This window comes from Atractosteus spatula, chromosome 3 (assembly GCF_055471065.1).
Source record: "Atractosteus spatula isolate fAtrSpa1 chromosome 3, fAtrSpa1.hap1, whole genome shotgun sequence".
In the NCBI taxonomy this organism is placed as follows: Eukaryota; Metazoa; Chordata; class Actinopteri; order Semionotiformes; family Lepisosteidae; genus Atractosteus; species Atractosteus spatula.
Genome location: NC_142708.1, coordinates 57,081,012 through 57,098,134, shown reverse-complemented (window position 1 = coordinate 57,098,134; position 17,123 = coordinate 57,081,012). Strand labels below are relative to the sequence as shown.

At 36.0% G+C, this 17,123-nt stretch overlaps 1 protein-coding gene across 5 annotated transcripts in view; it reads right to left on the bottom strand.

The window, feature by feature from the left end:
• Positions 1-17,123, bottom strand: part of nedd4l (NEDD4 like E3 ubiquitin protein ligase) — a 107,217-nt gene that overhangs the window by 65,496 nt on the left and 24,598 nt on the right. For 4 of the 5 annotated variants that reach the window (XM_088911696.1, XM_088911693.1, XM_088911697.1 and 1 more), the window contains exon 2: positions 12,845-12,918. In XM_088911696.1, coding sequence (XP_088767822.1) covers positions 12,845-12,918 — 74 coding nt within the window. Of the gene's footprint in view, positions 1-12,844; positions 12,919-14,576; positions 14,600-17,123 lie in introns of those variants that run through there. The other variant, XM_088911695.1, reaches the window with a different exon arrangement.

Genomic DNA, 17,123 nt, shown 5'->3' with positions numbered 1-17,123 from the left:
GTACAGTACAGTATATGCACACAATATAGAGACAGTGCATCGACATTACATAGCACTTTGCATGGTTTTGTCTTCGAAGAGCTTTAAAACCAGAAATTTGATTCAATATTGCCTGCAGAAGAGAGTGGATGATCTGCAAGGGACATCACAATATATGGAAAACTAATTTCTTTCTGTGTAACATTCAGCAAGGATTGACAGAGATCTTCACAGTATTTCTTGGGTCCTTTTCTTTGGGTCACCATTTTGTTTTCTGAAACACTGCCTTTATCTTCAGAGAACTTAAAGCACAGAAAAGAAAGCTGGCCATTTTAATACGTGGAAAAAACTAAAGAATGAAGGATTCTTGCAGTAAATGATGTACTGTACAGTAGCAGGTTTTAAATTGATGGTATCTTTGCCAGTCAGATTTGAATTCAAGTGCTACAAGCTGGTTCATCAACAGGATGTATTTTTTGGTGGGTAGAGTATGTTTTGTGTGTGGTGGAGGATAGAAAATTGCAAATCAATCTGTACATTAGTTGCTATATAAGGAAAAATGCTTATCAATTGAAAACTGCTAGTTAATCTGTGGCCTACTGTGTTGCAGTTGAATTTGTTATCGTTAGCTGATATTCAAAATGTTGAAACTTGTTTAAACTTATTCCTTTTCTTAGTTTAATGAAATAATGCTCTACACTGGCTAGTTGTACACTCTGTTCCAGAAGGAAGATAATTATACAAAGTACGTTGAAAAAGTCTGCAGTACAAAAAGTGCAAAGCGCGAACAACAAAAGTACAGTGCTTGCAAGACAGGAAATGAGAAAATAGCATGATATCATGATCGTTAATGTTGGGGAATGTTTTGCTTTCGTAAAACATGGTGGGAGTGCCACGTTGCTGTAAAGTAACTTATCTGAATCCCATAGCCAATACTTGTAAAATCCCCGTGTAAGCATGGGTTGCCACAATATAGGCATACACACTGCTGGAGAGAGCAAAGGTGTAATATTTTCAGATTTACTGAAAATAACCAGCAGGTTACATTTTCTGAGATTCTGCCATTGCTGTGTATACTTATCACACCAGCAAAGACCACTGCATAAATGAAGACTATTATTTGCAGGGAGGAGGAGAAAAAAAAAACTTAATGGCTGTCAACTGAGCAACTACTGACTGAGAAGGAAATTATGAAGAGCAGAAAATGAAATTTGCTGCTCTTAAGGAATGCTGAGCAAAGTTCTTGTACAGTATATAGTAAGCAGAGCTTAACACAGAATACATGGCAAGATAATGCAATGCACCGACATCAACATGTTGTATTCTGTTAAACTCTCTGATAGCATACTGTTAATCGCAATATGCAGTAGAATTATAGTGAATATTACTCCAAATGATAGTAACTCTGCCTAAAACCTATTATTTCTAAATTTAAATTGTTGCCCTATACTGTATATTGGGGCGGCTAAGGATCTGCGCCTGTGGCTATAAGGTTGCCGGTTCGTATCCCGCAACCGGCAGAGGAACCCTACTCTGTTGGGCCCCTGAGCAAGGTCCTTAACCCCAACTGCTGGAGTGGCGCCGTATAAATGGGTGACCCCAAGCTTCTCTCTCCCTGCCTCTCTCACATGGAGAGCAAGCTGGGGTATATGAAAAGACAAATTCCTAATACAAGAAATTGTATATAGAATTTATATAGAATTGTAAGAGATCTTATCTTATCTGTATTATAAAACCTCACCAGTAACTAATGTTAATAATGCATAATGTATTTCAATTTGATTCAAGCCATTAAAAAGGAATAATTATAAAAAGAGCTCCTTGTACACTTTTTACTACAGTATACTGTACGTACTGGTCTCCTTATTTCTTTGAAGTGCTTATATGTACATTATACAATTTCTTTACATTATTTTTAAAAAAAGACATGGATGGTTTTAGTTTTGATTTGAAAAGACTACTAATGGACATGAATCAAATATTCATAATCCTCAAAGGTACTGACAAACTTGGCCCAAAGGACCTTTTCAAAATCAACAGAGAAATGTTGTCTTGGATTAATTAGTTAGTTATCAATTAACTAAGCTTAAATGAGGCCAAATAGTTTCCTCTCATTTGAAGCCTTTCTTAAGGTGTCCTGCAAATTGTCTCCAAACCCACATCAAGCACATACAGGATATGAATAAAAAGCAGTAGAAACTGCTAATTAAACTCTCCAAGAAACCTGCTGCTTATAATTAAATGTTTATATACAGAAAATAAACTGACTATCTTTCTTGACTAAATATGGAAACATTCTGTATCTAGGGTACTAAAAAGTGCTTTTCACAAGACATCAAAAACATACTGCAAAAGCAATCTTACCAGAAACAGGCTACTGTACATCCAAACAGTTTTAAATATGTAGTCTTATTTATACCGTACATATTTGGTAGCCACCTTTTCTTCTTTCAATAGGCTTTGGATGAAGGTCATTTCTGGTCATATGTTTATAAATTATTCTCATTTCAAAATGTAATGTGACAGAAATACGTCAATGTACTGTTGCTTACCTACTGTATACACAATTAAAGAAAATCAGCACAAATAAACACTTATCTTACTGGAGACACAGCTCTTTCCAGCTGACACATTTAATTAATTCTGCAAAACAAAGTCTCACCTACCTAAAACTTTGTTCTCCCTCCTTAAGCATAAATCTTACACCTTCAAAAAATAAAACACACAATCTTATCCTCTCAAAACTTGTCTTCCAAAAAACCCTTTCATCACTTCCTCAAAACATTCTGAACCATTACACCCCTTTGTAAACCTCGTAAAAGATTTCTAACGCTTCTAATACTGCTTTATGCTGTTGTATGTTTTACATGGTCCTGTATGTTTTCTTTTGTTCCTCAAAACACATGAATGTAATGAAATACAGATGAAATTTCATACAGTGGGTCTGGATATGGAAGTACAGTAGGTAATCAGAAATAATTCTATTATTTAATTTTGTGCAACTACTATTTGTAGCATATTGCCCCATACACAGAATAAGTGCACTTCAGAAAAGCTTAATCAAAAATGAAAGAAATAGCTTAGGTATGACTGTTACGTCAGCATCGCTTTCTAGAGAGAAAACCAAAGGAACAGGCGTTGCTAAGGGAAATTAGACTCTCGGTTACAACACTGAGGCTTTTTATGGCTGGTGAGGACACTGGGCTTGTATGCAGAAAAACAGCAAGATGAGTTGTAAGTACTCAATGTCTCACAGGAAATATTGTCATAATTGTAAAAGGAAGGCAGGTTCAGACAAGATAGTGGGTTGTGTCAGATCGACAGTTTATTCCCCTGATAACTGTTGCCCCGAGGAAATTGGAGGAAGTGAATTAGTCAGGTGATGGCTAAAAACCATCTACAGTACTATATACAGTTATACAAGTACTATAGGTCCATATCTGATGTCTGGGAGAAGACACCAGATCTTGTTATATATAAAAAAAACAAAGCTACCAACTGACTGTGAAGCTTTGAACATACAGGACATAGTGAGTTTTGGAAAGACGAGTTCGAGGTTTGGTTTTAAGAAAGATTTTATGGGGTTTTGATGCCAGTAAGCAACTTAACTGACCGGCTCTTCATAGAGAGAAGTACAATATAAGTACAGGTAGTGCTCAAAGAGGCGTTAAGGTTTGGTGTTTTATTAAAAGTTTAATAAAGCACAACTATGAATAAAGATATGTTTTTTACATTGGCCGATCTGTTGTAGGGATCTCAAAGATTTGTAAAAGGCAGATTTTTCAAACAAGCAACAGCAATAATATATTCAAAAAAGAGTGTGTAATGTTAGATGTTGTAACGATGCAACAAAAAGAACAAACCGAATGGGAAGATAAAAGTGTAGACCTTAACCCTTGATTTATGTTAAAAGTTTATAATGCTCTAGTAAGACCTAATTTTGTACAATTTTAGTTTTCACGATACAAAAAAAATATTACTGCTCTGGAATTCCAAAAAAGTGTGACCAAAAACTTTCCTGGGCTTGAAAGAATGTCCTACTCTGACAGGCTAAACGAATAGTTTTATACAGAACAAATCAACCCATTGAATTTTACAATGGAGACATACGTACAGTAGAAACTACTGGGGCATGCATCTAGAATTGAGAACAGGAGGTACTTTTATTTTTACTCTAAGGGTTTTGAGAAATTGAAACAAGCTACCCAGCCATATTGCTGTAGTTTAGATTTTCTTCGAGCTGTGGTACCTCAGATGGCAAGGGTGCCTACAGTAGCTCCTGACGGGAAGGTCCTGGGTTCAATCCCATATCATATGTAAATAGGGAGCAAGCAATGTAGCTTGCTTTAATTCCCAGGTCCACTTAGCATGCTTTCCAAATGAGTACCAGGGGTTAATCTTTCTGGGGGTATTAGGCTGGCCATAGAGTGATGCTGACCACATCACCTCGTGGTGATGAGTCAGTGTTGGATGGTCAAGAAAAATGGTTGCCCTTGCCCCCCATTACCCCATGGGCCTTTATGGCCTGAAAAGGGGATCTAAGCTACCTTCAATACCTAGATTTTCTTCAAGAAGAGTCTAGATGTGATCCACAGGTCAGACAGCTCCTACCAACCAAATGAGCCGAATGGCCTTCCATCACTAGTAATATTTCTTGTTTTTAAAATTGGAGTGTCTACAGTACTCTCAGATGTCTCTAGCTCCATGTTCCACACTTAACACCTAGGTTCTTCGTTAGCCTGTCCCTGCAACCCGTTTCAGAGTCTGCTTGTATCTGAGGATCTGTGCCTTTCCCCCTTCTGTGTTATGTCCAATGTACAGCACATAAGGTGTTGCACCTGCCAAAAAATTTACTCATTAGCATCTTTCAACCACAAATGTAAGCCTTATCCAGTGATTTGCTTTTGAATTCTTCACTGTCGGAAACACTATCTATACATTCTTTATGGAAAAAATGCTAAAGCTTAAGTTTATGCTTAAACTCCACCTTTAGCCACAAAACGTTTAAAGTAATTGAATTCAAAATACTTGAAAAACAAAACTCTTTTCATTAGAATGCTACAGTACATTCCCTATATTGAAAAGATATGTCAATGTATCAGCAGTCTGCTAGGGATTTGAAGCCCGATCAATAATTTCTCAAATAAGAGACAAAGACCTCGTACCAGAAAAGTAAATGAAAAATAAAAAGCCAAATTAATTAATCAGTCTTAGATATTGCTGTATAACAAAAAAAAAACAGATTCTCCCTATTTCAGACAATTAAAAAAAAACTGGATATCTCCATGTACAGAAGTATCCTCCAAATCCTTTATTTACTATACAAACACACATACAGTACATGGGTTAGTTGGTCATATGCTGTACTTACTGTACTCTACTAACCCTACTTTTTTAAGTCTGACCTCAAAACAGCATATTTATCAAATTGCCTTGTATATGAAACAGCTTCCTGCCTCACATATCATATGTAAAGCAAAAATATATAAAAAATATAGACTGTACTTCTCTCTTTGATTTAAGCAAATCATGTTTAAAATAAATTAACTACTCCACTCTAACTGTGGTATACAAAAAAAAGTATTGCCAAAGCATCGAATTCCAGTAAGTAATTTCCTGAAGGCCACAATCCACATAAACAAGCTTGGGCACCCTTAGACATGCAATCACCCAGAAAGAAAACAAAGAGCTGTTCACTTTTGTCTTTGCACACAACTTGTATTCATTTAGCACGTATACCAGAACATGGTATATCAGTGTTTAAGGTAGTAAACAAAAAAGAGACCCCTTTTCCATAACTTAACCAATACTGTGCTTTTCTATGTAAATTATAGATGATAAGTCATTTCAGTTAAATGACTAATTTAATCCATTAAGACAAAGATGACCCATCACGCCAGCATATGAAGCATGAAGTCAACGTGCATGAGTTCATCTCTTTTCAGGTAGGGAGCCCCATTAGCATCTACAACACTTAGCATTGAACTAAGAAATGAAAAATACAACACGTCACCAACAACACTATAAACTTTAGGTACCCTGCAAACCACAGGGGTCACTATTGCACCATGAGCCAATTTCACCCAGGCTGGTACTGTAGGTATAGTAGCTCCATATTCAAGCCACAAAGGTCCAGGGCTTATTGCCATAGAAACCAGGATAAGTTAACAGAGAGCATACAGTATGAATCTCCCCCTGAACGGGACGTGATCCATTGCGGAGCCTACCCCCCAACAAACACAGGTCCCCATTCACACAGCTGGGTGGACTGCTGCAATCAGGGCATATTTAATGTAGATGCATCGAGGTAGCCTAAAGAAACAAATTATTTAAAAAATACTTAAACACTGCATGTTGCCTTAGAAAAACACAGTGGCAAAATATATGCCTTAAAATATGTGGAGGAATTTTTCAATATGGTTAAGGAAGCTTTCATTTTATAATACTTCAAAATAAAGTCGCACAGTATGGATCAAAACTGAAAATGAAGAGCATTAGTATTTTGTGTTAAGCCATGCAAGGTTGCTCTCAATGTAATGCTGTCAAACATAACTATTTCAGGCCCAAAACAGCTTTAGATCAGCTCTTTTAAATCCCATGAGACAGAGCAGAAAATGGCAGATAAACAGTGGTTAAAGAAAGCAGGCAATGTTGCTTTAATTAGCATGTTCTTGGCAGCACAAGAAAACAGTAAACTGCACATCAGCTGACAGAAATCTTGGCAGGAATGCATTATTCACATTAGGACTTTACAACATGTTCAGATGGAGAAGAACATCATATAATCCACTAACCAGCTCCCAAAGACAGTTAAACGGCAATGCAGCTTTCTATACATTAGGGCTGGACAACAAGAGCTCCTTGGTTGTGATGCTGTATATTCTTCAGTTCTTCAATTAGCTATTTAGTCAAATCCAGCTAACAGAAAGCAGCTTATAAAAAATACCAAAAGAAAATTCACAATACAGTGGTAGCAGTAGTGCATGTTTACTGTGCATCTTATATACAGTAGGTACCGTAGGTTTGTTTACAACCAACGATTATCTTGACTTCTATCCTACATTAAAATTACACCTAACAGTCAACTGTTGTTACTGACATGGACATAAACAGTTAAAATAATAAAAGGAAACATTTCCTGTGGAATTTTACTAGGAAGTGTACACGCCTTTTCTTTTTCTGGCATGCAGGAGATTTAGCTTTTCCTGAAATATACTTTAGTAGTTTTATGGTGCACTTCATCCACAAATCACGCTGGAAGATAGCTCTCTTTTGTTACCACACCAGCCTCACCCTTGGAAAAATCACCTGCTTCTCAGGTTTGTAAATTCTAAGAGGATTAATGGTTAAGTAGTTTTAACTGATTTTTGTTTTCAGTATGTGCTTCCCCTGGTTATTTTACCCCATCCGGTGTTCTTCTGATTTTGTTTGGCATACATTACTTTCAAAGCATAAACTGAATGAACTATGTTGTTACTAGAGGTAGCCCATAGAAGTATCTGTATGATACATTCTAGTAGGCTTCAGCTTCTTTCTTCATTTTCAAAATAACAAGGTAATTAAACTTAAGAACATGCTGTTACAATACAATTTAAAATTCACCTCATTGCAAACTTTTTGGAACCCTTCCAATCTGGATTCAGACAGTTACACAGGACTTTTGATACTCTTAATCATGACATTTTACTGTCCCACCTTGAGAGTGTTTGGAATTTCTGACATGGCTCCTAAAGGGTTGAATTCTTATCTTACCAGTCACTGACACTGTTTCTCTTGGTTGTTTTAGTTCTGAAGTTGTATTTGTTAAGTCAGGTGTTCCCCAAGGCTCAATTCTGGGCCCAATGGTACTTGGGATTTACTGTACATGTTCCCACTTGGTCAGATATTAAAATCACATGGTCTGAATTATCATTTCAATGCTTATGATGCTCAACTCTATGTCCATATAAATCTGTAGTCCATACTACCAACACTTAAGTAACTGTTTCTGCACTCTCTAACTAAATCTCCGGTATACAAACCTGGATGACTCAAAACTTCCTTCACTTAAAATGCGACAAGACAGAGCTTATCCTATTCAGCATCTCCTACGTAAAGCCAGTACGTAGTAACGCAGTGACCTTATTTGTGAATGGCACTTTGCTTGGATTTCAATCAAAATTGAAGAATTTAGGGGTGATATTTGAACTTGGCTTGATTTTTTTACCTTCATGTCCAGAATATTGTAATCACTCTTCCATCTCAGAAATATCACCATGTTACGCCCTACTGTACTGTATGTTGTGTTTGACTATAGAAGAAAAGCTGCAACATCCAACTCACAGGGGTATCTATCTCCACACTTAAACGTCAATATGTTCAGAATTCGGCATACTTAATCCTGACCAGGTCGTGTGCAAAAGATCACATTTCACCTGTCTTGGCACATAATACTTCCTATCAGGTTTTGAGTAATCTTCAAAATCCTCATGCTTACCTACAAGGTTCTACATGGCTTGGCACCTCAGTACCTACAGTATCTGACTTATTATCTGTCTATTCCCCAACTTGCAAACTTCATTTTTCTGACTCAGGTCTTCAATACAGTATCGGTGAGTCACCTACCCTGAGTGCATTTAAACCTCAACTGTAGAAAGGCTTTTATTTAGTGTCCGAGTCTGCTCCATTTTGTAATCAGCTTGTAATTTTTGCTACACCTCTAACTGCTTGTGTTATTTGTATGCTTATTTGGTAATCTGGTATCCTTATAACTTTTTTTACACCTAATGTCAAGAGCTTTGAGATGCTATTCTTAAAAGCTAGATAAAAGTGTATTATCATTCTTAGTACATATATGACATGAAATGCCTTGTAAAGGTATTTAGACCCTCCATATAGTTTACTACTTTGTGAAATTACAATATGGTGCATATAGCTTTTTAAATTAATATTGTATTAATATAGCAGCATTCAAAACTGAAATGCTCAAACTGAGGACTTCTATGGGTAAGATTAAGCACCTTTGGCAGCAATTACAGACACTAGTCTTTCTGAACAGGTACCAACTTTGTACACTATAGCATTCTGGTGCAATTATTTCCCATTCTTTTTGGCAGATTTGCTCAAGATCTCTCTGGGTCCTTGGTGATTGCTTATGAACAGCAGTTTTTAAAGTCATTCCACAGATTCTAATACTTGAACGAAGTCAGGACTTTGAGTCACTAAAGGTCTTTCTTATTCGTAAAATATGCTGCAGCTTTGGCCTTGTGCTTTAGATCATTGTCTTGCTAAAAAGCATATTTTTGTGTCAGTTTTAGGTGTAGGATTTGCCAGTATTTTGCTCCATCTATGTTCGTACAGTATCAGTCTTCATAAGTTTCCCAATTTCTGCTGGTAAGAAGCAGAACTATAACAATGCTTGACAGTAAGTACGTTGTTCACACCATGTTGGGTTTGTATCAGATATACAGTAATGCTTCGCACTTTGACCAAAACTCATTATCTACCTACTTTCTGTTTACAGCTTTGAATGCATGCCACAGGTACAAATATTAATTTCTACTTCAAAGTATCATGACTGCAAACTTTAAAACAGCAAAATGTAAAACCTGCAAGGGTCCAAATACTTTCGCAGGTACTGTATTCATACACACAAAAAAATACCAACATGCATTTTTAAATATTGGTTGTTATTATTATTAATTTTAAATTGATCAAATTTTAAATTTCTACTTTTTTAGGTCAAGAAAAAAAATCTATTAATCAGATACAGAAAATATATAAAGAGGCCACTGCAGTAAAGTGGACTATTTCTGGATTTGGTTTTCCTACAAGATAGCATCTGCAGTTTATTTTCAAAGTGCAATCCAGGAACTTAAAATCTGACAGACTAATAACTTTATAGGTACGAAATAAACAAAGAGACACTGCTGATGTAACCACTGACTCAGTATTGCCACATTTCATACTGTCAGGTTCCAGAATTTATCAGTATTACCTGCATAACATATACTGTACAACATACTGTAAGAGTTCTGAATACAATGCTATTTTAAACAAAGTATTAACTATCCTTTATGTGCATAGTGCAGTTCATAAATCAATGAAGAAAGTATGAAAATTGTCTATAAGACTCTTTGAAATTAATGTGCATTTCGCCCTGCCAAGTAAATAAACCTGTTGAAATAGAAGAAAAACTAGGCAGGAAGATTGAGAAAACAGACTAGGGCACCATTGTTAGATCCTTGAAAAGAGATCCTTGCATATACTGTACAGTACATGCTGCAAAGAAAGCAGGACATGATAGCTGTTCTCCAGTAGGCATTCATTTACACATTTGATAAATGAAAAGGGACAATGATAACATGACAACTGAAAGGAACCTAAGTTTGGAAACTGTTATTTGAAATGTCAGTTTTAAGTAATATGGTATAATACAGAACCTAAACAAAACACAAATATTTCCATGTTTGAGCTCAAAGCCAAGACAAAGGCAATGTATCTGGCTAACTGTGTCATTAGTCAATAATATTAACTTGAAAGACCTATTTGGTAATATCTGCATAATAGCTACTGTATGTAGAACACACTACCATGTTACACACATTTCTGCTTGCTGTTCATATACAGTATGAGGCATGAAAGGATTTGTGTAGAATAATTTAGGGCTCACAAATGAACAGGCAGAACTAAAATTGACAAGGGATGCAACTGCCAGTTGTGAATGTTCCTGAAATTTAGGAATTGATATTATCCATGCGCTGAGTTTCCTGTTAGATCCATACAATAAAACATTCATTTATTAACATTAAAAGAAACTCCTTAAGTCGTCTGCTGCCTTGAAGGTAACAGTTTCTCTCTTTAATGGCCGAAGAAGAATACTGGAGCAATCAAAAATAAAGGTCAGATGCAGTGAGAAGCAATGCCCAGAGTAACAATGGAGAATTAACGTGACTGACAGCCTGAGATGGCATTCAATTTGGGATTCCACAGACCTTGAACAGGTGTCCCCATCTTCATGCTACAAGTCACAGTTACTGTACAGTATGTATGCCCATGGAAAGCCAATGCGATGTGTGAAATCTCTGTTCTAGTTTACACACTAAGTGTTCAGAGGAAATGGTAAGTAATGCTGTGAGCAGACAAACAAGAATGCTCAGTATTCAAGAGAGTACCAGATAGGAATATTCATCTCTAAACAAAGACCTGATTATCTCAACTAAGGGCAATCCAGTGGAAGAGCTACAGTAGATTAACAAACCCATCAAGGGGCAAACGTTCCTGAAGAGATGGCTCGATTTCAGACTTAAGAAAAATGGGTACCAGAGGGGAAACAAGAAAAAAAACCTGGTGACTGATGGTTTGTAAGGCAGATGATACTACAGAAAGTTCTGTTAACAAAAGATCTTTGAACACAAGTTCAGTATATGATGAGCCCAGTATAGAATGCAAGGAATGACATGTTTTCCACATTAGGGTGATGTAATCATAATAGGCAGAAAACTTGTCAAATTTACAGAAACTGTTACTGAAACTGCTTGTATAAAGTAGATTTTAGCCAGGTCACTGGATAAGACTTTTACTGTCACAGACAGTGGCCATGTGATCATCAGGAATTCACATACTGCAAGATGTACGCTACACAGAAGAAAAAAATAATTGGTGATATTTTTAACTAACTTTTTAAGCTTTCATTTAGAATATACAGTACAGTAGCTGCAACAGCTCAATTGTATCACACAGGGTGAGTCAGTTACAAGTAGTCACTTGTTTCAAAATAAAAGATAATACAAATGCCTCCTACAGATAACAATGCAGGCAGTATCATTAACACTACAGTTATAGCACTTTTCTTTAGGATGTAACTTGTACAGTTTGAAACTCTCTCTGGACACTCCACATCTCTTATTCTGGTATACTAGAGACAATTACATTAATGCTCCTTAAGTGTCTACTTTAGCTGACTCACCCTGTACAAATTATGAAATTGATCTTGAAGACAGTGACCAACAAATTAAGATTATCGAGCCAGTCTGGTTTCAAAGTGTATTATATTAAGAGTCATCTGACATGATAAAGCCCTGGTTACATCAAACTGGTTAATCAGAAACAGAACTGATTATTCTAGAGTGTTTGTCAAGGAATCTTAGTGAGTAACTAAATTCTTTAGATAATACCACTTATTCAATAACATTATTAGCTCATATTGTACTGTAACAAGCCAGCAGCCATATCACCCTGCAGCTCTCAACTAGCTACCCACTGAAGCTAAGCAGGGTTGAGCCTGGTCAGTACCTGGAAGGGAGACCTCCTGGAAAGCTACGATTGCTGCTGGAAGTGGTGTTAATGGGACCAGTGGGGGGTGCCCACCCTGCGGTCTGTATGGGTCCTAATGCCCCGTTATAGTGGCGGGGACACTATACTATAGTGGGTGCTGCCTTTCGGATGAGAGGTCCTGACTCTCAGTGGTCATTAAAGATCCCTGGGCATTTCTCGAAAAGAGGAGGGAGTTATCCTTGTGTCTGGGCCAGATTTCCCCCCTCAACCTTTACCGTGGCCTCTAAATTGCCCCTATGTATGATTGGCTTGCCCTTGCCTTGCGATGGACTGGCCCCGTCCAGGGTGTACCCTGCCTTGCACTCATTGCTTGCCGGTTAGGCCCCGGCTTCCCGCGACACCGTATGGTACTGTATAATGCGGTTTAGCAAATGACATGACAAGACATTGTACTTTAATCATCATGGCTGGGATACAGATGAGTGCAAACTCAATATGCATACTGTATATATATATATGGAAAATGTATCATGACATGTGAATAGAATTATAATCACAAATATAATTCTGACAGAACCCCAACAAACACCATTGCACAATCAGTACATACCTGGCTCCGAAGATGTCTTTCTTTGCCAGATCAATGCCCGCAATAACCCTGACTCTGAGAATTCGGGATTCATCCTGAAATAAGCAAAAAATGCATTTAATTCGTATTTCTAATTTACTATCAAAAATAATATAAATTGAGTTTAAGCACATTATTTTTAGTTAAACAGTAACAAATTCCTATAATTTTTTATTCATTTTTAGACAATACACAAGTTTTGTACTTCATTTAGACCACTCTACTCATGCATATTTTCTATAGTTTTATACAGTATGTTGGATTTTGTATAGTTCGGTAAAAATCTAAAACCCCAAACTCCACACTTTTGTTACTGCACCAATATGAGAAAAGACTTCCATAGACAACTATCCATTTCCAGCTACTGTAGGTTATTAATTTAGTAGATGTGTATTGATTTCTCAGACCTGGCTTCCAAAAACTGTAAAAATTCAAGTTGCATGCAAAATCCTGACATTGATATAACATTTACATAGGGCAATACACTGGAAAAACAAGATTTAAAATTAGACAATACAAAAAAAAAGAAGAGGTAATTAGAAATGCTTTTTCAATTTTCTTTACTTGTCACCTGCAAGAATGAGAAGAAATATTACACAACTGCACCTAAATGAAATTCTTGTAGTGAATATTTAAATTGTCCCACAGAGATTAGGTGGTACTGTAGCTTTACCTAATGATTTTGAACTGCTTACTTTTTTACTGTCTCAAGCAGGATCTGAGAATCTGAAAATCCTTAATTAAATTTAAAACTAGATTAAACTACTATGGAAGCAGAAACATTTGCAAAGATTGGATTCTGCTGTGAAGTTTTAATCACTTTCAGAAAACAGTTGTTTTTGACTGGAGTAACAAGTAAGAGAGAAACCAACAGCGATTTTTTCATCTCAAACAGCAAATAAAACACCAGAAGCATTAAAATCGTGATCATGACACACTGCAGTGGGCTAAAGATTAGATCATGAAAATGTTAGATGTGCAATCACTACAGTTTTTGTTGTGTCTCCGACACAAGAATTATCACAAGTAGATGTTCTGAAAATTGACAAGTAGCTACAAACTATGTGCAGATATACAAAGGTCTTTGCCTGAATTACTGTATGTGGTGTTTCTTTATAAACAAGCAACATGGATTACATGAAACTACCAAGTTTTGCAGTGGCTATGGTGTTAGGAACCAAATGTAACAAGTTTAAGAACAAAAGAATATCTGTTGTACAAGAAATAAGAACACAAATGGACAAACAAGAACAAAAACAAACAGCATACAAGGGGAGTCATTTCCTGTATTACGCATCTTGAAAATTAGCAAGAAAGTATTTCCAACTAAAGATTGTGACTGCACATACAACAAACTATGTAATACTAGTGGTGTTGTACCATTACTTTGAGAGCATTATGAAGACATTAAATTTGATGATTGAGTTGCTACAATAAAAATGTAATAATATCAACTGGGTTATTTCTTCATTTCTCTCAACTTTTTTAAATCATATTTATTCTGTGCTTTTCATGTTTAAACAAATGGTATACAAATAAAAAAATATTACATCAGCATCAACAAAAAAAAAAACATCCACTGAAGGAGTGGATTGGTAATCAACACATGATTGAGATGCGTGCTCAAACCGGAGGCTACTTGAGGAAAGCTCCACAGGCATAGCAGCAGCACAACTAATGTTATTCACTGGCATCTAAACTGAATTTAACTTACCATACTTGAGGACTCCTGGTCCCTCTTCCTATCCCCATTCATATCATGCAAAGTCCTGTTTACGCAGTATTTGATAAGTTTGTGTTGCTGGCTTCACCACTGTCATATCTGCACCTACATCCTATTGGCTCAAAGAGCCCTTCCTGATTGGTTAAAAGCAAATGTTTCTTAAACATGATTCTCACAGTAGAAATACAGGTCTATTTCAGGAGACATTCTCAAATTTGACACAGCAGTCCCATTTCCTGGGTCAGAACAAGAGGTAATAAAGTATAAGTGAGATTAATATTAATACATAATGTTTTATGTGGGGAAAAGGGGATTTTTTACTTCATTTGCAAAGTAATTACAAGAACTATTGTGAGCGGATAAGGAACTACAGCTCCATACAGTATGTAATTAAAAATGTTTGTTGCCCATCACTGCTGAGCTTCAAGCTTCTGTATTATGAGGAAGGATGAACTGGGTTTAAACTGAAACTGGTGAATCTGAAACCTTACAGAGCATTATTCACACACAACTGGTATTATTCCGTACACTGAATTTCCTTCTTAGAAAGTAATGAAATAGTGTACTTATATTGGAAAACACAACCTGAATTAATATTAAAATGGGGAGATGAAGAAACCTAAAGTTTTTTAGAATGTGAGGTTTTATTAGCAAAACTATTTTTCCAAAATTGTTTGATAGCTTATTTACTTTAACCAATCAATGATGAGCCAGGTGACACTGTTTCTGTTACACAACAAAGTACTTTGTCCATTGCTGTAATAACAATTCAGCAGTAATGACAACTTCAAAAATTAACTTAAGACAGCAACAACCCCAAGCACTATAGTGACCACTCCATGGTTTATCTTTTTTAAAACATAGCAAAAACAAACATCCAGGTTAAAAATTATTTAATTTCATTGCCTTGAATAATCTTTAGCAGTACCTTGGAGAGATTAAACAATGAACTTTGGAACAAACAAAAACAAATAAAAGTAACTGGGAAAAGCTCATAAAAGAACAAAGTTGCCTGACCACAAGGAGGAGCTTATGCATGACATATCATATTTAGATTTTACTCTTAGGCTATTTGTTTAGAATGATGGGCTCATATTTTTATGAGTTGAAAAACTATTTTAAGGGACCCAATAACGTTTTCTTATATCCAAATATATTCCACATTCTTTAAAAATATACCAGCATCATTTTGCCAACACACTTAAGTTCTTCATTTAATGTTGTACTGTAATACTTGCCAAATGTTAAGAGGCTAATCAGACTTGCCATCGACAAAAACTTTCAAACTACAATACAATAAACTTCCTTGCTTAAATTTCCCTAATGTTTCAATCATTCAAGAACTGTAATCGGGTAAAAGTATGTGATTGGCTCCAATATTATTTTCTTTTTACTTTTTAATCCCATTTCATATTTTATGGTGATACTGTATGTCACTGAAGAGTAAGTAATATCACCAAAATGCTAAAAGAGAACATTATTGAACAAAGTAATCCAGTATATCCACCTGAAGAAAGCTCCATGGCCGAAACGTTGCGTTTTCTTTCTTCTTTTTTTTCAGCATGGAATAAACCTATTACTTGTTCCTATGGATTAAATATGTCTGACTGAGCCTTGTACACCTTGCTTGCTGAGTTCTGGCTCTGGCTCCCCTGGGACCATGTACTGGAAGAAGCAGTTAGAAAATGGATGGGCGGATGTCTGATTGAATGTACAGTACATATGTTTCCTTGAATAATCCTTTTTTTTTTCTTCAATGCAGTGTAAAGCAAACATGTAAGAATCCTATTGGGGTAGAAATGTCAGCTTACAAGATGTGAAGTAAATGAAGCATCTAGTAAAGGTTAACTTTTCTTCAGCTAAAGGCCTTAGTCTTGATGAAAAATCTGTACCTGAAATAATATTTTCTGACTAATGAAGAGTTAGAAAATAGAAAAATAAGGTTTAAAAAAAGTTTAACAGAAATAAGATCTACTCTACTGGAAATGTTATTTTTTTCAACATATTAGCCAATACTATTAAAATATTACAATTGTGGGCATTACAGCAAAAGGTTAAGTGCATGGATCTTCATTATTCTTGCAGAACCAAGCTTTTATTAGCAACCTTCATCTGTGATTAGACCATCTTCATCATGCAAACTATATTCACAAAGAAAATCTCACAATTCTCAGATAGTTTTTCCATCATGAAAATTAAATTAAAATCCAAATGAACATCCGGTACAACCCAGATAAGTAACCAAGCACTAGGCTTATACAAAAACATCAACTGTTTACCATTATACAATACCATCAAGATTAAGCCAGTACAACACACAAATGCATGAATAACAAACAAAGGAAACAAAGGCAACAGGACATTGCTCTGCAATGTGTACTGTCCTGTTTTCACTGCCTTTTTCCAGATAGAAGAGATCTTGAGATACGACACCTGAAGAAGGCTTCACAGTCGAAACGTTGTGTTTTCTCTTTTCTCTTTTCAGCATGGAATAAACCTATTACTTGTTCCTTTGCAGATAGAAGAGATCTTGTCAGC